This window comes from Stigmatopora argus, chromosome 11 (assembly GCF_051989625.1).
Source record: "Stigmatopora argus isolate UIUO_Sarg chromosome 11, RoL_Sarg_1.0, whole genome shotgun sequence".
NCBI lineage: Eukaryota > Metazoa > Chordata > Actinopteri > Syngnathiformes > Syngnathidae > Stigmatopora > Stigmatopora argus.
Window position 1 is genome coordinate 10,551,616 of NC_135397.1, and position 27,920 is coordinate 10,579,535.

General features: G+C 37.6%; 1 protein-coding gene across 31 annotated transcripts in view; it reads right to left on the reverse strand.

The window, feature by feature from the left end:
- Positions 1-27,920, reverse strand: part of LOC144085185 (neurexin-1a-like) — a 171,342-nt gene that overhangs the window by 14,384 nt on the left and 129,038 nt on the right. For 18 of the 31 annotated variants that reach the window (XM_077614280.1, XM_077614265.1, XM_077614260.1 and 15 more), the window contains 3 exons: positions 16,695-16,866; positions 11,990-12,079; positions 10,532-10,851 (listed from right to left, as the gene is read on the reverse strand). In XM_077614280.1, coding sequence (XP_077470406.1) covers positions 10,532-10,851; positions 11,990-12,079; positions 16,695-16,866 — 582 coding nt within the window. The remainder of the gene's footprint in view (positions 1-10,531; positions 10,852-11,989; positions 12,080-16,694; positions 16,867-27,920) is intronic. The other 13 variants (XM_077614274.1, XM_077614272.1, XM_077614281.1 and 10 more) reach the window with 1 other exon arrangement.

A 27,920-nucleotide genomic window follows, 5' to 3' on the forward strand; every position in this document is an offset into this window, starting at 1 on the left:
TTGTTATTGCACAGATGTTCAATAGTGCATCACAATATTTGCATGAAATGAATTAGGATGGATTTAAAGTATGTTTAAGAACTCCATTTGTATGCAAGTTAAGGCAAGTACGAGTTATACACCTCTTAATCATTACAACGCCTCAAATGGCTTATGTAGTCCCAAAATGAAGTTACAGTTGCTAATCTAATTATATTGTCCTTATGGAATTATTTCAACATTTAAGGTGCAGGAAATCATGATCTTTACATAAAAGACCTGGAAATGTTCCACTAAAATAGATGTGATGAAAGGTAGTTGTTCGTGAGACTCAGGGAGTAAATGTAATTTTCTGATATACAATGTCTGCTATCCAGAAGGTGCAGCAGTTTGATCTAAGAGTGCCACATTCATCACTTCTGTTTGTGATTTGTCTTTCTTGGCGTAAGGTCTTGATATGTTACATTTGCTGTCAGGAGTTTGGGCGATTATGGAATCAATACTTCCTCGCTCCTCTTCCTAGCGAATCACGGTCATCTTCTCTCTACGTCCCTCTTTTGTGCTCCTTTCCTCCAGATTTATGTGAAAGAGTAGAACTGGAACCAACCTGTCTCGCAGGTCTAATCGTCATACAGTAAGCTTCAGTGAGTTGAGGGAACACTCAATATCAGAACTGTGAGACTAGCGTGCTAAACAAGCTTCCATTATGTGGCTCTCAATGTATGTATTATTTAACAAACTTACATTTGCCCTTGCAGTGTGCAAAATCTGGGGAGCTAGTTGAAACCTGCCTTAGATCTACTTTTACCATGAAGCTTCCGGTGCTCTACAATAAATATGTATGCCTGTTATCCTACAAGCCTCTGCATCACCATTAAAATAAATTGTCATATTCTGCAACAGGTAATATAGTGTAGTCCAACATTTGTATGTTTTAATGACTTAAAAACCCCTACACAGAGGTGTTCTCATCGTATTTTCTGTTATGTCTACAGTGATGGAAAATGTTCCAGAAAAACACCCATAATTCAAAGTTTTCAAAAACGTATTAAGATCAAATGCAGTGAAATTCTCCAACAAAACTGTATAATTTGATGCAAGTTCATGAGTGAGGTGGATTTAGATTTTTCCAGTCTAAGCAGTGTATTTCACACAGGAGAAAAGCTCCTATAAACAAGATACTTCTAAAGTGCTAAAAGCAATGACTTCGGGCAAGCATCATTATTCCAGCAGCCAAGTGCTAAAGCCCAGGTGGGACACGGATCTTCGCTCATTTATTTGCCACTATAATCTTACCAGCGGAGAGCACACTCCAGTGGGATGCGCCTGAAAACCTTGGGAGACATCCAGCGTGTGAAACACGAACAACCAAGAAGAGAACTGCTTTTAGGGTTCATGCAAAATGCATGAACATATTCAAGGTGTCTAAATATATTCTCATGTGACGGGAATTTGGCGTTGCAATATTGGCACAATTGAGTAGAGTGAAAACCATACACAGAGAAGCTAGGTTCATCCTCATTAACATATATTGGATTGGACAGTTAAACGTGGGTTAGACCACTGTCACCTGTCTCCATGGCTGAATTTACACTCCACAGTTCAAGAGGTGAAGTGATTAATTTGCTTTTAAGTGGCATAATCTGGATTTGGATAATTGACAACATAAAGAACGGGCTGCCCGGTGGCGCGAGTGGTTTGCGCGTCGGCCTCACACCTCTGGTGTCCTAGTGTTCAAATCCAGGTCACGTCCCACCTGTGTGGAGTTTGCATGTTCTCCCCGGGCCTGTGTGGGTTTCCTCCGGGTACTCCGGTTTCCTCCCACATTTCCGAAAACATGCATGGTAGGCTGATTGGCCACTCTAAATTGCCCCCAGGTATGGGTGTGAGTGTGCATGGTTGTCCGTCTCCTTGTGCCCTGCGATCGGCTGGCCACCGATTCAGGGTGGCCCAGAGTCTGTTAGGATAGGCTCCAGCACCCCCTGCGACCCTAGTGAGGATAAAGCGGTTCAGAAAATGAGATGAGATAACAAAGAGAAAACTAGTGTGCTACTACAGGCTGAAAGGTGTGATTAAATGCATGCATGCTCTACTCAGTAATCCCCATTTACAGGCAATTAGCCCAGGATGAACTAAATCAGCCCTGATAAATTGGTTTGCATACATATCCTATAATATACAGAAGAGATTTGATTGTGATCTGTACACAAATAACAGAAAAAGAACAAAAACAACATCATGAGCGGAAACCTGACTAGCAGGTAAAAAATACACACAATCTGCTACTCTCAAATTCCACTCATTAGGAAATACCTAGTTCGTGCCGGCACCCTAAGTGCATATAAATGACACAGCTGCTGCTTTTTATGAACGGTTTGGTTGCTCCTATTTTAAATCTTAGGTTGAGATTTTTTTTGTTTATACAAGTCAATTTATTTTACTGACATCATACTTACATTAATGGTGTACATCCAATTTTTCCGTTTATGCTGGCCTTGATACCTAGTAAGTATTAGATTTGTGTCTACATTTGGAAGAGGTCCAAGTCCGGTGGAGGATCCACACCCTTTTTTTTCCACTTTACACTGCCGCAACACTGCCATTTGAGAGCGAAAAATATGATCTGTGTCATTTGGTAGGACAACTTCAGGATTAATGAGATGTCTGGGCTAACCCCTTAGTCAGCACTCGCTATATATTTCAAAAGGTGACTTTACAATTCTGCAGAAAACGACGCATGTTTTGCTGAATATTTTCACCTTTGTGTTGCATTGGGAATGAGAGCTGTTCTTGAGGGAATTTTCTCTCTCAGTGCCCTGTTGTTCAAAACCAAGATAGACTTTCAGGGTGACAACCTGTTGGCACACCTTTCTGAAGAGTGATAGCTTTTCACGTTGTTGTCTTTCTGGTCTAATTTGATGAATACTCTCTGGCATAGAGCACACCTCTTTGGAGACAAGGCTGAAAGTCAGGAGGACACAAAAGACATCTAAGGGGTTTATCTGATGCACGCTTGTGCTGTCCTACTAATGTATTCCACTGAGAATGCCTGTTGTTTTCTTTTACCTTGCTGTCTTTGTCTATCCCTTGGCAAATCCTCTTCTTATCCAGTCTACTGTTTTGTTGTACAGGGAGCTCTCTGATTCTTTATTTGTATGAACCGGTAAATCGAACATTTGTAGACTCACTGAGAATACGTTATTTCAATTCAAAGAAAGCATTAAAAAAAGAACAGCTCTCACATTGAATGTATAAGTGTAAAAGTGGCTTGTGAATGATCTTTGTTGGACTGTTTCTTATTTTATATCATGTAAACTATCATGTATGAAATTTATTCTAAAGTAGTTTTAGTACGTTATTGGCACCCAAAGTGATTTTATTTTACAAAACACAAGGACGAGGTGTGAATTTCTGTCACAGAGGGTGTATGTTTACTTGCATATTGTACTTAAAAATATCCCTCTGGGTAATCATTTCCTTTAACCATAGCGAGTAAGGCTGTTTTCTTATATATTTTGGTCTTGTATAAGGACTATTAGCCTTCATATTTAAAATGAAGTCATAAGAAATTGACAAGGAAACTGCTCAAAGCCAGACTGGGCATTTCTTAAAATTGTAATCAATCCCATACAGCAAAACCTAAGGTAAGTCATGGGCACCTTAATATTAGTGGAGGTGGTGGAACTTGGGATAAATCAGATTTCTCTTGTTGCAACAAATATGCTTACACCTTTAAAAAAATAAAATAAAATAAAACTGAATGGTGGAAAATACGTAATTAAAATCAATGATAATATCAATGAAGTAATGGACATTAGCGATGAAGCCCTCCATAGCTATCAAAGTTTATAATGTCGATGACAACTGAGAAGTGTGGAAACGGGTCGATGGTGATGAATAATTTAGTCCCATATACTCAATAGATTTCATTGGAATAATGATGGCAAAAGCTCTCTCAGACTGAAGCTAGTGTAGAACAAATGCTTGGCCTTCGCCCACACAATTCCTGCTGCCAAGCTGTCAACATCACAGACCAACACATTAAAGATGATGTGAGATCTAGTGTCACGGAAATTAATATACATATCCTATTGAGTATTATAATACAGTAGGTATATTGTATGGTAGAGAAACTAGAATAACTTTTTATAAAATAAACACAAACAAGAGGCTTCCTTATCTTGCAAGAAAACATTCAACGTACCAACATCACATCAAACCAATAGTCAAGGGCTAAAAAATATTCAACAAAAACTGTGAAATGTTAAAAAGAAGTTCTTTCACCCTTCATACTTTAATAATATTGAAAGTCTGCAAGGCATGCTGAATTTGTGTCACCAAAGTTACTATAGATAGCATTTGAGTCGCATGTTAACGTAGTTGTTGAATGATTTTGAGAAGCCCATCGTTGAGAATGTGAGCGTTTACACTGAATTTTAATTTTCTGAGTCTGTGTCATCAGCCCTTCTCATTGCACCATTCATTTGTTTTGAGGAATTGCAGAATTAATTTTCTAGAATTCTTTGCTCTAATTTAAAAAAAATATTTTACCCCTCTGCAACGTCTTGTTTTGTACAATCATGGCGAAATAGTTAAAGGGTGTCATTTTTATTTTCTCCAGTTATGCTACTATTACTTCTGATTTTGTTAAATATGTCCCTGAAACAAACAAATTCTAGTACTATTAATGACAGACCCTAGCGCAGCTATTAATGCAATTATAGCAAATCTCTCATCATAACAACCAACATTCAAAACCCTTATAAAATGTGTGATGACCCAATTCTCTTCTATTTAATACATGGCTACACAGGCAAGAGGTAGTAATTGTGTACTGATCCAAAGTTTTACACGTAAACTAAAAGATACTGTAATTCTCGAAACATAAATCTTCAACACTAACCTGTCCCCACAGCATGAAAAACAACAAAACTAACAGCTAGTTAAAGATAAACAGAGACCACAGTCCATGCCAAAGCATGAACATCAATAAAGACTAATAGAAAAAAAAAAACGACAATTTGGTCTCTTGCTTTGTAAAACGAGTACTGCAGTTTCTCGAGTATTTGTCTATGTCAATTATGTTTTACTTATACAGTATACATACCTTACCTCCTAGTGACATTTCACCTGGGGGTGGACCACCAAATAACATCTAGTTTGTGTAATTTATGAGATATTGCTGCCTTAGGGAAGTGCGCGTTATTTAAAGGCAATCAGCAGTTTCTTCAAAAGATGGTGTGCAAGGCAGGATATAAATTTAAAAAAAAAGGTTCGAGGCCCTCCATCTCCTCCCTTGGTAGCATCATCCTTGTGTCTTGCCATACATCTTCCTGGTGCTTTTAAGTCCCTATTCTCAGACAGGCTAACAAGGTGCTGTGAGGCAACTTCACACACCCAGTACACCCAATTTCACGCAGTAGAGAGGGACACATTCTTCCATTTGCTTGTTTTCGTAACATAACATAGCAAAAAAATAAATAAGTAATTCTAAGCAAGACTATATTTCCTATACTACGAAATGAGCAAACATTGTTCTTTTGGCATTCAGGGACACATGCATGTATGCACTTATGTGTAGTGCTTCTTCTAAAAACCCAAGAGCACTACTGTGAAATGACAATTCTTTTTAGGTTCAGATCATTTCTACTTAATGCACTACCACTCTGCTTCTTGGAATTACCTTAAATCCCCTTGTGAATAATTTCTAAGTATTCTCTCAGAAGAAGAATCAACAGTATATAGTGTAATGTCAATTCCTAAGCATCAATACCAAGGGTGTCAGACTCGGGTTGCTTCGTGGGCCGCTATAACGTCAACTTGATTTCACGTGGGCCGGACCATTTTAGATTTTAAATGGATTAAAAGAACTGGATTAAAATCCCTGAATATTCAGTTTTTTATAGATCTAAAACAATGTTTATTTTATCTTTTTGTAATATATTTTTAGATTTTACAAAATTATTTTTGAACGAAAAACAGATTTTTTTTTATTAAAAAATTACAATTATTGATTTAAAAGGGGAAAATCAGGAAATTTAATATACATCTATACTCTTCATTTTAAGTTGATCCTAAAACAGAAAGTCGGCACTCATGATTTACTTTCCCGGGCACCCAAAATGATGCGGTGGGCCAGATTTGGCCCCCGGGCCGCCACTTTGACACATGTGATCTATACAGAAGAACACTGGTAATAAAGCGTATGTAAAAATTCAGTCCAATGGTTCACAATAATGTATAATATCATAGTCACCGCCTACCACCTATTTAAAAAAATCTCATTAGTTATAGTCATGCATTATACTGGGAATTCACTATCATAAGTGTTATTTGCCCCACTGTAACCAACACATCCCACAGATAAAGACTACAAAGACTGTTATCACAGCATTTCCATTCCCATGAATGGTTGAGTATTTTCCTAATCTGTAATGGAATCAGTAGCTCTGTTTGCAACCCCAGTCCACCCTGGTTGTAATCTGGTCTGAGAGTAGAAAAGTGCCCGGTGGGGGTCACACCTAAAGGCGTGTTAGAAAACCCCCCGCATCATAACGCCTCATTACATGTAGCAAACAATCTCATCAATCTAGGAATCTAGTTCAGTGTTAGCTGATAAAAATAGGAGGCTAAACCTACACAGGAGGAGAGTGCAATAAGTGGGAACGCACCGTCTTACTGTCTTTTTCACTACCTGCTTCTTGACATGCACTCCCAGTCCCTCATCAGGTGACAGGAGAAAATTTGTCATCCTAATATAGATGCCTTCATGGCGGAGATGAATGTGCTGAGGGGCAAGTCCCATGTGTAAAATGCAAAATAAATACATAAATCAAATAAAAAAAATAAAAAAAAACGAAATAGAGAAGCTGCTCTGCGTTTCCACAGTAGGGTGGGTCTTATTTGACTGCCGCCAAGCCTCCACATAGTAATCACAGATCTTTGCCTCGGAGGTCTGGATGTTTCAATCCCGGTGAAATGAATACGCAATTTGTGAGCCAGATTCAGCATGGGCAAAATTGGGAAATCCTAAATAAGAATTTAGACTTACATCATCTCAGATAAACTCTGTACTATTTACCTTTCTTATCTTTTTGACTTACTTTTTTTAATTCACAAATGCAAGGTGATTTCTCATATTTTAATGGATTACTTTTTAAAACGGCAAATATATGTTTACCGGCAAGTAAAAATCACTTTTATGAAAAAAAAGAGCAATGGGCTGTTGATAACGTATAGATTTCATTACTGCTCTGCAATGATAGTGATCAAGATGCCACAGAAAATACACAGAAAACCTGATGAACACATCTCAAGTTGTTAAAACTCCTAGCTAGCCGGTAACATTCTGTGGAATATTTGTGAAAATCTGATGGGGTTTATTTAATTAAAGGCTTTATACAAAGCTCAAGAAAAACATTCATTTCTCTTTTGAGAACCACCCTTTGAAGTATGACAGCAGTTTTAAACATAAGCTTTTAAATACATATATCAGCTTTTGGCTGACATTCTTTTCCTTTTCCCTAAAAAAATAAACGTTAAAAAACAAAGAAACGTGTCAGTTCAACTCTTTGAGTAGTTGGCACAAAGCTTATATTCATAATTGAAAACCTCTGTACAACAAGAGTTCTCCCATGCTCATATTTTCAGAAAAATCATAACAGCTAATGCTCTGAGAGATGACAAAATGGTCAATAAAATATTCTGTAAAGGGTTAGTGTCATTACTGTTATAAAACATCACAGACAAAATCACTTCATTCTTTCTGGCTTTTCAAAGAGTGTAAGTGTGTAAGTGGGGCAATCTGTGGCGCTCGGATATGCCGCCATGAGAGACTTAAAGATTTTGGTTTCTTTGAATAAAAATAATTTCTGGCTAATTTCACATTTGATTTGAAGTCAAAATTGTTTTAATGAATGATAAATGAATTCACTGATCTGATATTCTCTATAAAAAACATGACATCATGGGCTTACATGTGTGTTCAATGGCATTAGGGAGCTATATAAAATAACTGCTTTATATAGCACATTTACTGGCACTGAGCGGTCGGTCAAAGGCTGTAATTAGGGATTAGAAAAAAAAAAATCAAGATTTCCTGCTCCAAACCTGTGCAAAAACACATTGTTGTAGGTGCCATGCAATTGGCCGGTTGACCTGTCCAGGGTCTACCGCACTTTTTGCCCAAAGGCCAGCAGACATTGCTTTCTGCTCATCCACACCTTAAATGTAGACAAAATCCATAGAAGGATGAAGCATTTTATCATCCTACAGTATAAGATGTGAAATATAATATACCATCCAGACCAAAGATTGTCTATGGGTATAAACATTCATTCATTTTCTCAACCGCTTATTCTCACAAGGGTAGCGGGGGGTCGAACCTTCGAACCCAGAACTGTGAGGCCGATGTGCTAACTACTCATCCGCTGGGCTGCCTTGGACAAGAAAAAAAATCTAACATCTAAATAATTTTATTGTATATTGTATAAAAAAGTATGCGTAGTGCATTATGCTGGAAAGAAAGGGGGAATATTTTATGCTGCTAGTTCTTTAGTTATTAACACCATTGTGCACATGCATTTGTTCGATTAGTTGGAATAGGTTTACAGTAGGAATGCATGAACTAGATTTTTTGTTAAAATGTGGTTTAATTGTTACCCTTATACACACACAAACAAATTTTATACCGGTTCATTCAATGGGCTGACAAGTTGACATTGTCAATATCAAACATTCAGTATTATAATCAGTGGAAGTGATCAGTGGAAGTAGTGCGTATGTACGTACTTTTGCATAACCCAATAGCTCTCATTGCATTTTTCTGAGCACTGTACTGTATTTTTGCCCTCATTCCAAAGCGCCTAGTGGCACCTGTCCACAGTATTACCAAAACCCAAACTACTAAAATGACCCTTCACTTGAGACAGGGTCACGCTGATTAAGACGGCATATGAAAATTAGGCCCCGTAAGTGTAATTTCATTCCAGTCAACAATTCTTGGAATGTATCCAATGCATTCTTAAAAGTTCACTCTGAAGTGGCTATGGAATTACCAAGAGTTGGCATTATGTTTAAAAGGAGAGATATCATCTCAAACCAAATTAAGACCGTATAATCTTCACGACTCATCATTTAAATCTTCACTTGAAGAGCCTACACTGCATAAGTTTCGTTGCCTGAGGAGTGATTCAAACCCCAGATAAAGCTCAGGTCTGAATAGTGGAGCGTGTAGGATTAGCGTTGAATGTAGGATTTTCAGCTTTAGCTTGTAAAACAATAAACCAATCCAGACCCACGGTAATCAGAACGATGCCTAGAGGTACTGTATATACTCCTGGTTTCTCCTGGGTATGAGAAGCAGTGCATGGATAATTATAAAAGAAAAAGAGCGGGATTGATTTAATACAAAAATTGGGTCATCTGCAAAAAAATATTTTTACTACATGGGGCTCTATATTTGTCTCCGCTAGAAAACCACCTTAACATGCTGTGCAATAGTGGCTGGGACACATTAGACCTGGCATTGGTCATTTTTCTGACAGGGAAGTAGTAAAATTGAAAGAGGGTGAGATGAAGAAAAACCTGATGGGATTCTCAGCGACTCAAAGCGGTTGTGAATGTCATGTGTCTTATCATGCCTAGGGTTTTCTTATTGTCTTATCATTTTGTTGTGCATTAAGTTACCCTGCTTAATTGCTGCTCTTTATCGGATTATTGTACTTGTTCCCTTAATTGCAGGAATGTTGGATGTGTCGCAAATAAACATGCTTAACAGAGGAAACTAATATTGTTTACATAACTCTTGAATGTTTTCTTGTAATTATATGTAGCATTTAAAGGCAGGCACTATTGAAATGTATCAGGGGGCAACTGAATGATTTGCAACTATGCATTAAATAATTCTCCAACACATTAACGGTTGCTCTGCTTGTTTCTCTAGGGATCCTCATGCTCAAAATGATTGTGTAATGCAAAGCTTGTTAAAAAAAAGAATAGTCTTTGAATAGAAATGACCACCAGAAGGGAAATAACCAGTTGGACAATGCTAAAATGAGACCCATTCAAGGGTAAGGATTATAAAAGCCACTCTTTGAATAGAGGCCAGACACAATACAATGTCCTGAGACTCAAACATCCCACTGCAAGTGTCCTCAGTGGACCAGTCGTCAGGTAGAATCAAAGCACAGACAATGACATTTCCCAATGCACATTTTTTTTGGGATGCCTCATTCATCTTGCTGCTTTCATTACTGAACTCTGCTTTAATCAAGTGTATCTGCTGTCTTCATCTTATTTCTGCTTGGAAGATCAAATGAGCCTTTACTTGCAACTTCATATGCTCATTGGTCCAGTATCACTGACTGAAAAATATTTTGCCCTTTGACACTGTTGACAGATTTGTTGCTTCTCCATAATTAAACACAAAATGAAACCTCAATAATCTGTCAACAATGTTTTGAATATTAGAAATGGTTGTAACATTTTGCAAGTTTTACTCTTGGTGTCTTAAATGCATATTTAAAAAGAAGCAACTAAAAGACCATCTTACCTGCTGAGGCTCTCGTGGGGTCGTCTGTTTTACTCGCCGGCCAGATGCAGTGGTGGTGGTGAGCTCCATAATGGTTGTGGAAGTTTCCGATCGATTGGCTGTAGTACTTGACTGTGGTGTGATAGAGGAAGGCGACTCCCCTACAAGCCGTGCACTGCCCTGGATTTTAATGTTGGGGTCCCCCTCTGCTGCCATGTTGAACACTTTAAGGCCATTATAGTAAAGGCCTGAAAGTTGGCCTTGAAAGGACCTAGTGCGGTCTCGTTCCCAGCCACCAATCTGTATAGTAGTTTGGCTGTTGAAGATTGTAAGCTGCCGCCCTGTGGGAAAATAATGTTTCATATACACATCTGTAGGTTTGTGGACATTTAAGATATCTAGAAGTTTTAACAAAAGATAAAGAAAAATTACTCGACGATGAGACCAATAAATTACGGGTTGTAACATAAAACCCTGGCAATTTATTGCAGGTACGTTGATGACATGCCTACTTTATGAAAATTAAAACAAAACACTAATTAAAAAAGATGCAAAAATATAGCCAGCTTTGCTCAAAGGGTACGGTAGTCTCGTAAAATAAAATGTGAGTGCATGTATGTAGATATATTCATTTAGATAGCTAGGTTTGTATAAATATATATGTATATGTTGTATGATAAAATAAAGGACTTAGAACTCATTAAGCATAGAAAATATTAAAGTTATGATAGAGAATTCTAGAAAAAAAACATCCATACTCCTTTTAGCAAAAGCAGGGGAACAAAATAAGTTTAAGCAGAAAGAAAAAAACACATTAAAATAATATATATATAAAATGTGACATGACGTGATTAGGTAAAATGACAAAAGAAATAAAATCCAGAGGGTAATTTCACATTTTATGTGAAAAGTATGAGTTGGTTATTACGTTGTAAAAGCAAAGCATGCACTCAATTTATTTAAATGTTACAGTTCATTCACATAATGCCCTACACATCTCAACACAATATGTTAAAGGGACTTCAAATTTCAGAGGCCAATTCACATGTTTCTCTATTTATAAATTATTTAGTTCATCAAATAAAAATAAAAACAAAAAGCCAAATAAATGGCAGTAATCTGTCCAAATGTATTTTATCAAATGTTTCACATAAAATTGAAAATAAACAACACAATGAAAATATTAAATTTATATTCACTGTTTAGAAGTTTACAGCAGAATGTAACTTGCAATTTATAGCAATTTTAACAAAACTGAGATTTAAAATCTTTTTTATAGTCCCTTTAACCATAATTTCACACACACGTATTAAAACAGCTGACTATAAAATAAATACATTAGTGAACAGTAACATTATATTACCTTTTCACATCATTTATTTTATTCATATTTTATTTTATGTTTAGTGTTTACAAAATATTGCAACAACTTAGTTATGATCAAATTATTCTATTTGAAATTTTAATCAGTGATTTTACCTTTGTCGAGTAGCCATTCGTCAACTACTCGACCAAGTCGGAATGGGATTCGCTGTCTAGCAATCGCCAGGCGTTCGTTATCATTGTTGCCTTTAAAGTTTAAAGAGACATTTCAGAGGTTATAATCTGTAAGGTCAAGGGTTAAATGTTCATACTTGTATAGCTAAACAACTGCACATTTACATTAGTGTTGATAATGTTTCGTGAATTTAAAACAGATATTTATTGTACCATTATTTAAACAAACATTTAGTTTTAATCCAACAAATTAGGCCTACATTAATTGAAATTAAATGGGTTCATCCTTTAGATTAATAAACTTATGTTATAAACACAAATCACATAACACATTTCCTCGTCAAGTCTAATCTTCAACCCTTTTCATTCTGAACCTTTTAAAAAGCTTTTTGCTAGTTATGTACAAGGTAGACACCAGTTGAATTTATATCAGCCTTTGTTGTTGGTTTTAAAAGAAAGTTAATGTAACACATTGCAAATACCAATCCTGTAATAACTAGCCCAGTTCACAAAAAAATAAGTCTATTTACAACATCTCATACAATAAATAATAAAACTAGACAGTAACAATGTAAATTTAAACACTGATAGTTAAAGTACTTTGTTCCATAAAATGGGTTTGACAAAAGCTACAAGGATAAGTGTCGCCGGAGGAAAAAATATATATATTCTAAAGCAACATCCAATTTTACTTTGTAGGACCTCTCGGCATAAACGAGGACAAATTCTGCATCAAGCTTTTGTCAGGGCCAATAACCTCACTAGATCCAAAGAGTGAGTACTTTCCCCTTTGCTATTGTCGCGGAGATTGAATTCAGCCAGCGTCATTCTTCTTGCAGATTGACAATGTTTGTTCCATCAACTATATTAATTCACTCTGTGCAGATTAAAGATCTGGTAGCTAACAATGCTTTGGAGGAGAATGGCCTCTGAGCAGACCAGAACACAGAGACCTGAGGGAAAGGAGGTCGTGCTGGTAAAAAGACGCTGTGAGACATTTTTCATCACATCAGCTTGAATGACTACAAAGGATCAGCAACTTGGAGAAGGATTTAAAACCTGTCTATTGAGTTAATTGAATTTGGCTGCAGGTGGTGTCAGATCGTTACGTGTTTTGGTGGTCTTTTTTTCTTGTTTTTCTTTCTTTTAGAGGCATATTCCTCATTACAGGACTCCTTCAAAATACAGTTGAAAAAAAACTCCCAGCGTGTGAAGCTTAAAAGAAATTTAAAAGAAAACCACCATACCGCATACTGTACAAATTAACTTGTTACAAAATGTAAAGAAATGTAATAAATGTAACATAATTTGAATTTGGTACCAGATTTACATAATTATATCACCCATGACCAAGAGTAATGAATCAAAAAGGATAGGATGTTCCCAAAACAACTCACAAGGGTGGCATCCAGGAGATATCCAAAACAGATACACCTATTGTCAACATGAAGGAGCAGTGGTTGATCTATTGAAATATTGACATTTTTCCTGTATTTAGGACATTAATCCCACTCTTAATTGCTGTGCATGCTCCATGTAGAAAAGACAAGACTCTAACCAATGCAAACAGGTCTTCATTCTGACCAAATTTTGTATATGTTCGTGCAAAAATATGTTGTCTATTCTACACTTTATCCGTTTGGCTGCGTGTTAAATGTGGTCATTCTCAGACTTTGCTCAATTAAATGAGAACATAATCAGGTTATTAGAATGTATTGATCCCCGGCGTGGCACTTGAACAATGCAATCCGCGGGGCTGCACTAGAGTCCATTCATTGGGCCACCAAGGAGAGCCTTGTGACTGTTGCCTAGTGTTGATTTGAGTTAGCAAGGGACGGCCAAGCTTATCTACTTGTCCAGACAGAAGAGATTGAGCTGAACTGTCCCAAAAGACCTGATTCGGTCCCTTTGGTTTTGTTTTGTCGCTTTGAACAAAATGGTGAGAAACTTTTACACAGATACTGGAAGAATTCCTGAATCCTAAATGTCAATTTCCTGTATGAAATCAACACTTAAAAAACTACATGCTAAGAAAATCGTTACAATTGTCGTGCTTAACGAATTCCCCTTTTTGCCTATGGCATCTAGTGAGCTATATTTTGAATGGGTTCATGAAGAGGGGGTGTACATCTCTGGCACTTGGAAGAAAAGAAGCTAACCCCTACCTGTATCCAGCAAAGAATAGTCCAAAACCGCAAGCTTTTGTGTGTGTAAGGGGGAGGGTTGTGGTGGCGGTGGAAGGAAAGGGGGGTCGACAGTGAGATAGACAGAAGGGCAGAGATGGTCAGCTTGAGGTAAAAGGTAGAGCAAGAGGGGGAGCGTATGCAGGGGGAGTCACTGTGTACTGATAACACTAAAAAGAATAAGGCCAGGCAGGGACTTCTCCATTATCAGTGTGTGCAGTGCATGCTCATTGAGTACCGTAATAGGATGCTGCATGGTGCCCTGCGGGCCTGGCAACACCATTGTGTTGGTATTACTTTCATGGCCAATACACTGGAGAAGAAGCCCTTTTTCTCTTTCTTGTTTTTGTTGCAGCCCGTCCTTTTGTGTGTGGCGTAAAACAGAGCAAGAATAAAAGCAAGAACTACAGCAGACAAAAGGGTAGTTATGCGTCTGCTCATGGTCTTGGAATTTCAGATTCCAATAACTGCACTTAAGAAATTACTAATGGGCTCTTAAGTATCAAGGACAACGCTTTTTAATGAGAAAACTATGACAGCAATATAAGTCTTGTTGGAGCAATTATTGCCTTGATTTCAGAATGATTGCTCCCGTCGTTGCAATTCGCACCTTTCTGCCTTTTGGCCTTTCTAACTATTATTTTTGCTGTCTGCTTTGCTCTATTGTAGTCACTGTTGGTCGCTTTGGCTAAGGGCTACTATTATGAGTGCATTAGTGGCATACATGGATACTTGTCAAACTAAAGGGGCGTTGAGTGAATAATGATTTTGAGTGCTTGAGGTGAAGGGGGATTTGTACAGCAATTGCGACTGGATGTAATTAGTTTGCAATGGACTTATGATATTAGTACCGTCGGAACTATTCCAAATGAATCATTGTTGTCTCAAATGTTCTAACACACATGGGTAGGAATTTCAATCATTCATATATTTAGAGAATATCAACAAATCTGGGCTAAAGCAGAACGACTATTTGATTGCTGCAAAGTTTGTGAAATTCGGTGAAATTTGGATCGTTTATGTTCAGGGCTAACCTTTTTTTTAGGGTCTCTTTTTACCGCACCTATTCCAAAAGAAGAAGCAGCCTCTTTATTTATTATTATTTTATGATCTAACACTATCACTTGAATATTCCATTACTTCCTTTGGGAAACAACACAGAGGGGGACTAGAAAAATATTTTTTTTATGCATGTTTATATTATGCTGTAGGCCCCTTTTAATACAGATGGCAATAGAGTACTGAATTTTTCGGACTATTTCGCACCACTAATGAATACACAATGAATAGTGTGTAAGTCGAAGTTTTTTTTGTTTTATCGGAAACCAAGAAACTTAAATGTGCTAAAACGGCAACAGTAAAAGAGAAATCAACAGGATAAATGTGCATCTGTTAATGACATTTTTTCAGATAACTATAGCTAAAAAAACATAACAGGTTGTCGGTGGTCAGAGTGGAAAAAACAAAACATTTAAGTCACACTTGAGCATTAGTCGCAGGCCCAGCAGAACTATGAAATTAGTGCAACGTATAGTTTGTAAAATACGGTACTTTATTCCAGAAGGCACTAGAAACTTTGATAAACCCCTATATATTAGCCCAAACCACACACGGTAGTTGACTGATTATTACCCCTGCTGTGTTTTCTCCTCAGTTTGAAACAACTAAAAAGTATTACTGCCCATGTTTAACCAGGGGCAAGTTGAAAGAATTGAGCCTATTTGACCATGTTGCTTTTGGATGGATGCGTCAGTCATTTTTAAAAAGGTCAGTAAACATTCAGAGGAAAAAAAATCTTTTGTCCCACTGCCCAGACATTTAATTCATACTCTGAATCCAACATGATTTTGACTGGGAGCTGGAGAACACACTCATTGGGTGTTCTGCTTTAGTTCAGCATTAGGATGCATGTTAAGTGGTAACATTTTTTATGTACTACTTAAGTCCTCAGTAGCTTATGTCAAAGCCTTTCAGCATTTAAGAAAAAACAGTAATACACACTGTGATATTGAAATACTTTTTCAGTAAATTCAGTAATTTCACCAACATATAGTGATTGCACGGAACAATACTAGTGTCAGTAGGCCTTTCCTTCTCCAAGGAATCCATTAAAATGACAAAATTATGAAACAGAACATAACAGGTTCAGCAACTTTATAATATCTATTCAACTCAATTTAATTTAATTTCAGTGTTGGTTTATAAACTTTTAATTTCCATTTAGGCATTGCTAAAACACTAAATGTAGGATGTGGGTAGATTTTAATCTACAAACTCATTAGTTCCACTAGGAAAAGAAACGTTGAAAAATATTGATATGTACAGTAAGATTAGAGCATGTATGAAGACACTGGTATTATTCTACTCAGCTGCTGGAAAGAGAACAACCAAAAACATTACATAATCAAAACAGGCACAAATTTGAATCATTTACTTGATCTTATTTTCTAAATTAACCTTAATTAGCAAACGCATGCTTTTCAGAAAGAGCGTGGAGCACTCACCTTGAGGATAGCGCTCAATGACGGGTAGATCGTCCAACTGGAGAGTGGCATTACCCCCACTCCTCGTAAACTTCACTATATGGTACTTTCCATCGTTTACAAACTTTGATGTCTCCTCTATGTTAATGTCGTCTGTTCCGACATTAAATACAACGGCAATGTTTCCTCGTTCCTAAAACAAGAAGAGCACAAAACAAAACAGAGTTGAACATTTTTTTAGCTGTTGCAGTCAAATTTTGTAGTTTGCTTAACTTTAAAACCTGGTTTTAAAAAATCAGGGCAATTAATGAATCCCATCACCCCACCGGACAACAGATCATTCATTAATTTTCTGTACCGTTTATCCACACACGGATCCTCAAGGGTCCTGAAGCCTATGACCAGATGGGAGACACCCTGAACTAGTTGCCAGCCAATTGCAGGGCACAAGGAGATGGTAAGGTCAGTTTCCACCAGGGATTGAACCCTCGATCTCAGAAATGTGATACGGATGTGCTAACCTCGCAATGTTCATATCAGCACTATTTGAAAACTTTTAAATCCAAATATATAATAATGACTAATAATTCAGACTGAGTGAATAAAATATGAATGTAGTGCCTCATAAATTTTGTAATGGAATCAGATTTTTCTCCTCAGTATATTTGACTGAGTCTCCCATACCAAATACCTCCCACAACATTGGCTTCATTTACTCTCCTGGCATTCATCTTATCTTTTCGAACAACAACAACAGTCTGTCTTCTCTGATGGCCAGAATTCTAGCTCTGCCCGGGATGCCATGGTGTCCATCAAGGCTCTGTGATTGGATACGTTCTCTTTGCTGTCTAAATGCTTGCACTCGGACCCATCACCTGCCACCACAGATGCCACTTTCTCTTCTGTGCTGACGACATCAGCAATAGCCCTGCACATACTTGTTATAATATCTGGATATCACAAAACTCTCTCAAACTCAATAACTAGACTGATGTCAGGGTTGTTGTTTATTTACTTATTTAATTATAAAGAAGCTTTGGATTCTATCACAGGTGCTGCAAAGTTCTGTTATTATTATTGCCATTGTTATGTTGAATATCATTTCTTAAAATGTATTCATTCATTTTTCAAGCCGTTTATCTTTATAAGGGTGCTGGAGCATATTCCAGCCAACAAGAGACAGTAGGCAGGGTACACCCTGAATTGGTTGCCAGTGAGTCGCAGGGTACATCGAGACTAATCACCACAGCTATGGACAATTTTCAGCATTAAATCAGCCTACCACGCATGTTTCTAGAGAAGGAAACTGGAGAACCAAAAACCTTTTAAATATTTTTTAATGATGCCTGAATTTAGATTACTAAAGATCTCTACATGGGGCAAGCTCCTTTAACAATTTATGGTCAAAGTTGTTAATATGAACTGCTTTATCAAATTTTCAATAAGTTTGCATGCTCGTGCAAGTTTTTCTCCACTCTTTGGAGATTCAATGAAATGAGCATCTGGTAGGAAGCTGAACCTATGGTAGAACTGCAGCACTCTGCATGTCATTATCCATTCAGCACAGTCTGGCTCTCCATCTTAGCGCCTTGCCATTACTCTCTTAAAAATGAGTACATCAACTGCTTTTCAACACTAACATGTTCTGATTATGGCCTGTCTTATCATTACAATTAAAACCATAAATTACCTTTTTGTGCATACTTTGTAATGAATGTTCTGGTTGCTAAACCGGTTACTATAATTGTGTGATTCACTGTCTCATAAGTAAAACTTATCCAGCAGCTTCAGTGGTGTGTAGGAAGTGAGAGGATGATTGTCAGACACTGAGGCGGCAATAAAACATTGCCTACGAGTTAATTTGTGTCAGGTTGAGTGATTTGCTCCCCTTAAAAACCTTCAGGAAGAGTCCTCGAGAAGGCAACTGTGCTATGAACAAGCACCCTGCTGCTTACTCTGATTTACCAACTTTAGTCCAAGTGTAAGGGGTAAAACAAGACTATTCTTAAACCGTCAAAATCTGGAACAATTAATCCTGATATCCCTAACTGGTAGTCTTTAGGGACAAACCCAATTAAAATTCTGCTTTAAATAGTTTCCACTAATTCTCTTTTAATGCTTCCCTTGGCCTTGTTAAGGTTTATAACATGTGTCCATAGTATACAAGCTTTTTTAGGACAGATTAGAGGTTTAGGGTGAGAAACAAAGGGCAGCACATGGTAGGTGACCTTTGACCGTAGATACATTTCAAACAGACATGTTCTGAGATCTTTTCAAAAGCTTTTCCATACAAGTGGAAACTACTCTATCTGCATTTGGTCACTAACAACACATTAGATTCTGTTGCAAGAGTTTTGTTTCATTTTGTTTTGAGCTGTCTGTTCATCCATTACAAGGAATCTCTGATGACCTTACATGCTATATATGACATGTGCCTTTTTTAATTTAAATAATTTCCAAAAATACTAAATTTCTTATAATTGATTGGACTTCGGCCCAAATCAAGCACCAAAAGAATCTCCATTTTAGAAGTTTAATAGCTCATAGACTAATGTCAGAGTGATGGATCACTGCTTATATAAACCATGGACATCATTGCAAATTCCAGGCTCCTCAATTTTGCCTTCTCATGGGAGCATAATTTATGTCGTACACATTCCAACACCAGCCCTGTCTAAAATTCTGCATGGTGTCTTGATAAATGGCTCATCAAGCAGCAATATAGTTTAATTAACTGCTGAAGTTGATCCACCACCATTCTACTCTAATCTCCTATTTTTTAATGCGTCTTATCCTCACAGCTGGAGGGTGGAGTAGCTGCCGTAATATCGGGGGTGTCAGTTGCTTGTTAAATGTCCCCATCTGCAGTCATTATACAACCATAGGATAGTGGTTTTAGTGCAAATAGGCAGCAAAACAGACACTGCCTAACAAATCATTGAGTAGGAACATTTATTTTTTTCCACTCATGGCTGGCATGAACTGATCATTAAGTTATATAAACAATACATTCCATCCTATCTTTCAAAGTAATGTGGCGCTCAACATGTTGAAAACCAAAGTACGTACTATTGGTAAGCGCAAGACAATAGGATAACCCCTTTTGACTAAAGATATAAGCCTGCTGGTTCCAGACTTAGTTGGCTCATTTTGTGTCCTTTAAGTTAAAAAATATTTACATAAATCCATCCGTGATTCCCACGTGTTTTCAAGAACCACAAATATAATCCAAGATTTTCACATGTATTTTCGAGATCTACAAATATATCCTTTATTTTTGTGACACAATGATGAAATAAGCCAAAAATGCCGGGGGTGAAAAAGTGAAACTAATCACATGCTTTATGCCTATGAGTTATGTCAGTTTCAAAAACCTACAATGAATTGAATCCGCAAAATGTGAACCGCAAAGTAGCGAGGAATCACAATATTGGTGCTTGCAATGATGAAAAGTATATCAACATATATAACTGATGAGCTTTGTCTATGGCCCAGAAAAGTTACATCCCGGGAGGTTGGCTTGATGAAAAGTAGAACTTGAGCAAATAAACGTTGAGAACCCCTGGTGTAAAAAAAGATCTGTTGTAGATGTAAACAGGCCACCAAAATAGGATTAATTCATTTATTTATTATTTATTTACCGCTTATCCTCACAAAGGTCAGGGGGGTGCTGGAGCCTGTCCCAGCCATCTGTGGGCAATAAGCAGGGGACACCCTGAATTAGTTGGCAGCCAGTCGCAGGGAACAAAATAGAATTTAACCCAGGATGTATTTATTGGCTCCATGTTATTGCCTATTCTGCCTCGAGGAACCTGCTTTCCAAATGCCGCCAAGTATGAGTACCTCTGCCCTCATTTATAGGTAATTTATGATGACAACAACGCTGCTTTTGCTATATTTTGTAGCTCGTCAACGCAACGCCACAGAACTGCAACCCATCATTCTATACTGCACGAGCCTCTGAGGCTCTGCTGACAGGTGGAGGAGCACTTCTGCCATCCCTTAAGTATGTCTTTGTGTGCATCTAATGTATGAGCACACAGGCATGCTGACTTGGGGAATATTATGATCTCACCACAGAGGCTAAATGTCTTTGTATAGCAAGGACATGCAGGCCATTCACTCTACCTTATCTTTTAATTACCCCTGACATTTTTCTGCTTCTCCCTTTTAAGCTTTGTTAATGAAATTACAAAGCTAATGGAAGAATTAGGCACAAGAAAATCCCCCCTTTTTGTGACTTGGATTTCAACTGCTTTAACTGTATTCTATGCAGTAATTCAACCGTACATGAAATTTTGTCCACAGCAACAGGTTGTGTAGGTCAACATACATATATATATATATACAATATGCAATTGTTGATACTAAATACATTTATATAATATGTCACGATTACAGCACAATGACAGGCAAAAGGAAAAAAAAAATGGACTCAATGAAAAAGAGTGTTTTGATTCTTTTTGCACCATGTTATGTAAGGCAAATATATTATAATATACTTGTGTGTTCAAGACTACTGAACCATGAAAATTCAACATTTTAATTTAATTCATTTAGACAATAGTATTGGTACCATAAGATGGAGGGCGTTTTAAAGATGAACCAGAATTTGGTAGGACCAGATTTTCTCTTTTTCTAATGACTTAAGCAACATTATGTTAGGACATGTGGTCTCTCATCCTTCTCCAACATTTTGTTGAGCAGATGATTAAGACATAATGTTGGCACATAAGACCAAGTCTCAATATGGTGCCATTGCACGCAACTGCATCCACATACTCATCAACATAATTATATATTTTTTGTGATAATTTTCTTCATTTTCTTATCCACAAATGTGTTGAAAAGCTGCCAAGTGAGAGACACACATGCACACAACTACTCACAAAAACTCAAACAATTCAATAATTCCAATAAAACGTTATATTTTATCAAGTACAAACAACCATGCAATTGTGTGCGAGTGTTTATCAATTAAATCTCAGGATTTTTTTTCTTTTTATATATTGTGTAATTCATTCATTCATCTTCCATTCCGCGGTTCCTCGAAAAGGTTGCTTTGTTAGTTTATTTAGATTTTACTACTATACAAAACTTTAATAAAAAAATGAACTCCTTGTGGAGTGAAGTGTTGGTCTTAAACAAAACCGATCGTCTTACTGCAATAATAACTTGTGTGCTGAGGTAAGACTGCATTTGCTGTGAGCTCAGCTCATTTCAAAATCAAAGCCAGCGGCTAAAGTGCCTAATTATCTGTGAAGTCAGCTTGAAATTGTTTCCATTGCTAGGAGACTTTATCAAATGGCTTTTCTGCAGGAGAGCTTCATCAAATTTCTTAGAGTTAATAAATCATCAGCTGCGGCGCTTTCTTAAATGAGGACTCAAAGGGAATGCCATAAAACGCATGTACTACTACCGCTAGGCAATGGTTAAAATATATATATATAGATATTGCAGCACATATTTAACAGAAAATAAGTGCTATAATTTGGAGTAGAGAGTCTATACCTGAAGATACAAGGGAAAAAAATTGAAGCCGACAACTGCCCATCTCTTCCTCAAATGACATTTGCTATCTCGAAGCCCTTTCTTTTGCTCCATCTTCAGCTCCGCTGTGACACTTTCCATCAAGAGAGGTCAACATATATCTGAAATTTCATTCTGTCTCACTCAAAGAAATCAATTTAGGTTTAAGGTGATTCTGCTGTCTGTCCACATGTGACAGCTGGCGAGCAGTCAGGGTGACTCGACCTTCATCTCTGTCCTCTCCACCAGGACTTCCTCCAGCTATCCTCGAGCATGGCAAGAATCAAGCTCATTTAACTCCTTTATATAACTACTGTCCGCATCCCTATCTAGTATACCGTAATGTGATAAAAATGAACATATTTAATTTACACATGTATAGAGTGCAACTCGGACATCGCAATGAGAATAGTACTGGTACTTTTGACAATATTTAATTGGAAATTAAATTCCTAAGTCAACACCAGTGTTCCCTCTAAGCTGCGCGCGTGCGCAATTGCGCACTACTCTCGTCCTCGCTGCGCAGCAGCAATCATATGGCGCGCAGTAAAAAAAAAAAAAAAAAAAATCCGATTTTTTTTTTATTTTTTTTTATTTTTTTTACCCCTTTCCCCATGATGGCGCCGTTTAAGCGGCAGCAAGTGGCAGTAGCTCTGTCCACTTATGTTTTTCGTGTTTTACAGCATGTTTTACATGAAAAATGGACAGGTCGCCGAATGGACGTTCCGCCGAACGTTCATTCGGCGACCTGCCCGTCTGTCAAACGTCCGTCGGCGAAACGTCTTTAGGCGAATCATCCGAGTACCGATGATGTCGCTCACACTGGTACTCAGTGCGCTCAGGGAGGTTGACTTTCTGCTCAGACCAACGAAAAATTAGAGGGAACATTGGTCAACACTGAATGCAAGAAAAAAAATAAACTAATCACATAGATGAATGTGTTAGTCTCACAGAATCAAATGTGTTCACTTGCATGAATTTTATTAGATATTCGTACTTTCCATGAGATTGGCTGTAATAATAACGTTTCTTTGCCCATAAATATGTACTTGGGTGTTGTTCTATTGAGCTTTGTTTCCCTAGAGTTACCTCTTTGAACTCAGGTAATGCTGTTACAAGATAATTTTTTGTTCAGTTTTTGAAGTTGTCACACCTCCGATTTTTATAATGTCAACTTTTGATTTGCTTCCGCAATAGTACATTTTATGTCTTGGACTCCTCTGAAAACAACCAAAAAAACCCAAGAAACTGAGAGAAGTAAAATAGGTGCATGCAGCTGACATATCCTGTGCAATGTTTCTTCTTTATTGGACAAACAAAAATCAATATCCTTTTTTTCCTCTAAACCAGTTATTCTTATTGAGAATGTATATCCTGTCTGGCAAAAGAAATTGTTGCTTTAAAAAAGGCTAATCGTTTGTGTTCAATAGCATACACAAATGAATGTAAAACAAACAAAAAAGCTAGTATTTAAAGATATATTTGCATTTTTCTCATGACATGTTGGAATTTGGTGTATGTGATGCAGTACAGATCAAAAGAGGAGATTTCAGGCACTGTATTGCATATTGCAATGCGAAATCATTGAAGACAAAATACATAGTTAGATGCCATTTGCAATGTTGGATAAAACATGCAAATAATTAGCAACCTTTTGTGGGGCAATGCTGTCTGGGTTTTTTAACACTATGATAAAATTACCGTAATTACTCGAATATAACACGCAGATTTTTGCTATATAATTAATTCCAATAGATGGGGGTGCGTGTTATAATCAATAACTAAAATAAATTACAAATTTTCGATCGAAAAAAGCATTGTCAAACTCACTTTGACGCACGGATTTTACGTCATCTCGTAAAGCCGACGCACGGATTTTACGTCATCTGCTAAAGCCGATCGAAAATCGGAAAGCCGAGACCACCACTGCCCCCCTCTAGCCTCGTACTCGTCTCAGTTCACCCTCTCTCAGTTCAGTGTTATAATCAATAACTAAAATAAATTACAAATTTTCGATTGAAAAAAGCATTGTCAAACTCACTTTGACGCACAGATTTTACGTCATCTCGTAAAGCCAATCGGATGATGTGTTGTGGGAGGAAGAGGAAGTGGATGAAGGAAGCGTGGACGTTGATAGGATTCTCAACGAAGAGATGTTTGAGGAGACGGATGAGAGGACAGACAAAGAGAGAGAGGAATATCTGCAGAGACTATTTAAAGATTCTAATGAATAAATTTGTTTGAACAAAACAATCGTGAAACGAAGAAAAAAAGGTAAGATTTCTGATTTTCGTCAGCGGGAAATTTTAGGTGCGCACTATATTCGATTACTGCGTTTTTCCAGATGTTTTTGGCCCAAAATTACCTGCGTGTTATTTTCGAGTGCGCGTTTAATTCGAGTAATTACGGTATTGGTTAATGGTAGGCATCAAGCATTCTATTAGGAGAATTATTCATATTTCCATTTTTTTATTTAAAGGGGGAGATTCTACACATGACTCTCTGCTTGTAGCCATATCTTTCCAAGCCAAACATGTGCATAGAGCCCCCCAAAAGATATGGGATGATTGTCTCTGTTCACTGCTCCCATTTTTAGCAGGCGCCTGACCCATAATTCTCTGCTGATGGTTGCTTATACACTACCCTGCAGGTAAATGCCAGCATTGAACAACCAACACACAGTCCACATTATGCCCCCTGGCCCCACATACTTTTTATCACTCTTGGAAAAAATCCAACATTTAAAAAAAGGTTTCATGTCACATATACATACACACCTAAATGAAGGTGCTTGATCCTAAATACGCTATTCATCGGATTATAAATCACACCCAAATATAAGTTGCACCATGCAAATAATGCACAATGAAGAAGAAAAAAGTATGTATAAGTTGATGTGGAATATCTCATCTCATTTTCTGAACCGCTTTATGCTCACTAGGGTCGTGGGGGGTGCTGGAGCCTATCCCAGCTGACTTCGGGCCAGAGATGGTGGACACCCTGCCAGCCAATAGCAGGGCACAAGGAGACATTCAACCATTCACGCTCACACTTATACCTAGGGGCAATTTTGAGTGCCCAAACAGCCTACCAGGCATGTCTCTGGAATGTGTGAGGAAACCGGATTACACAGAGAAAACCCACGCAGGCCCAGAAAAAACATGCAAACTCCACACAGGTGGACCGACCTGGATTTGAACCCAGGACTCCCACTGTGAGGCCGACGCGCTAACCACTCAGGCGCCGGGCCGCGCACTGGAGTATAAGTCACATTTTTTTTCATTAATTCATTAATTTTCTGAACTGCTTATCCTCACAAGAGTCGCGAGGGTGCTGGAGCCTATCCCCGGCAACTACGGGCATCAGGCAACTTATAGTTTGGAAAATACGGTAGAAGTCTAATTTATTTTTTGCAAACTGAGTGAACAGCCATCAACACCATGCCAGCCTCCACTGACACACCAACAAACATGCGTCACCCGCCTCTGCACTGTCAGGGTGACAGTGTAGTGTCAAAGAAAATCCTTGTTAGAGCCATGGAGAGAAAGGTGACACATCTTGCCAGAGCTGTCAGTTGGAGAAAAAAAAGTAAAACCTTAAACCCATGTTTCCATACCATTATTTATTTAAAATTGCTAAATAACTTTTTACTTCCAAGAGTCATGATTTTGTCAGAGTTATTTTTTATCATTGTTATTTATTTATTTTCTGGACGACTAGGAACAACATGCTCGGTGATAACTGGAACAGGGTACCCTGCCAGTGTACACTAAAAACTCTGAATAGCATGCAGCCTCCAAGTGGCAAAGTGACCAGGTGCTTTTATTTGCTACAGTCTTGGCTATGCTTCCCATTTCCATATTCAGAGGCTGATAGCATCAAAAATAATGAGCAAAAACAAAACAAGCAGTAGGAAACCGAAGATGAATGACTGGGTGAGGTCTCTTTTGTTTGAATATTGAAGTTGATAACAAAGGGTTGCTTTAAATGGGAGTGTTAAGCAATGTTTGGGCTCTTGTTTCAAGAATGATGCTGCAGAGGCCACAGAATTGATTGTTTGATATGGATGCATTGTTAATCATTACTGACTGAACCTTATTATCATGCACTATGTAGCATTTGAACGGTTAATGAGATGGGCTATTGACACATTTTAATTGGTGCCTAATGAGGATACCAATTACACTTGCACTAATGAGAGGAAATTGATTATTAAGACGGGTCTATGCGTTTAATCAGAAAGGAATTGATGGGAGAAGAGCGCTGTCTTGAGAGTGCTGCATTTTTCTTTCTTTATTTATTTGTTCGTCACCAAGGTCTAATGAAACAAAGTCATCTAGCAGTGTTAAAAACATCAGCATATCAAGTGTTGGGATGTCAAGGCTGGGTAATGACGAGAATATTCAGGGTATAAGTTACTTTTGCAAAATGAAATCTTAAGTGGTACTAAAATGTGTGGGGTGATTTGTAGACTTTGATAAAGGGATTATCAAAAGAAAAGAAAAATACCGAAAACCAAATACTGCGCCCTGTTCATAATTTCAAAGTCTCCTTGACCAAGGTATTGAAATTCGTGGTTGCTTCTGGGGCTGATATCATCAGTAAGTGAGTGGTTTGACATTTTAAAACTCTTCAACTGCCTTAAAAAGTGGATAATCATGACGGTCAAGTCAAGTTTATTTTACGCCCCAAATCATCCAAAAAGGTTTACCCTCTTGCAGAGCTTGACTGACTTCATATAATACAGCTGTAACAGATCATAATCTGTCAATCTTTTCCAAGCATTTCAAAAAGGCATTCGATCTGTTTAACTACATTTTTAAATGGAGCTTCTTCGGGGGAAAATTATGAACTGTGGGGGACCACAGTAACGTGATGGAGACGAGTGTCAGTCCAAGTGAGTTGGAACCGATGGTGCACTTCATTAGAAGTCTGAAATAGACTATATATTTTTACTAGGTCGCAATGTTAATTGACAATGATACTTGGGATGGTGCCTCGCAGCCTGAGGCTCTAACTATTCCCACCCATTTTCACAGTCTCTCCAATTGCTTCAATTTTAACGTCCTATTTTTTCTTCTCTTTCCTTCGCTTGCTCCTTATTTTATCCTACAGTTGAGATCCCTGCCTATACTTTCATCTTCCTTGTTTTTATTCTAAATCTTTAGTATTTTTTTTTAGCAGGGACAAACTTTTTAAACAGCCACCTACACAATTCTCTGATCTCTGGTTGTCTCCGTTGAGACAGATAAGTCTCTGTTGTGATGCAGGAAAGGGTCATGTGAAAGCACTAAAGCACAGCAGGAGAATTGGTAGATATAAATGAACACTTGGTTGCAATTTTTCAGCATACGCTTCTATTACTGATGTCATTAAATAGATGACTGATTGTGACGCTGAAGCAAAGGTGCAGGGAAATGTCATGGACTTAATGTTTATGTACACGGAGAAGGTCACTGATATAATGGAATACTTTTGTCCAACGACAGAAAAAAAGTGACAGTTAGCACCATGTTTGTTTTCCACCTGAGATAAAATACCCTGTCCTTTACGATTTAGATAAACAAATCAAAGCAATTCATGCCTTCATACCAACTCTAAATTGAACTAAAAATCAGTCCTTCTACACATTTCAATTACTACAAACAATAATGAGGATGACAGAATCTTGGGATATAATTCTTGTGTTACGTTCAATAGATCTGATCTTGTATTGAA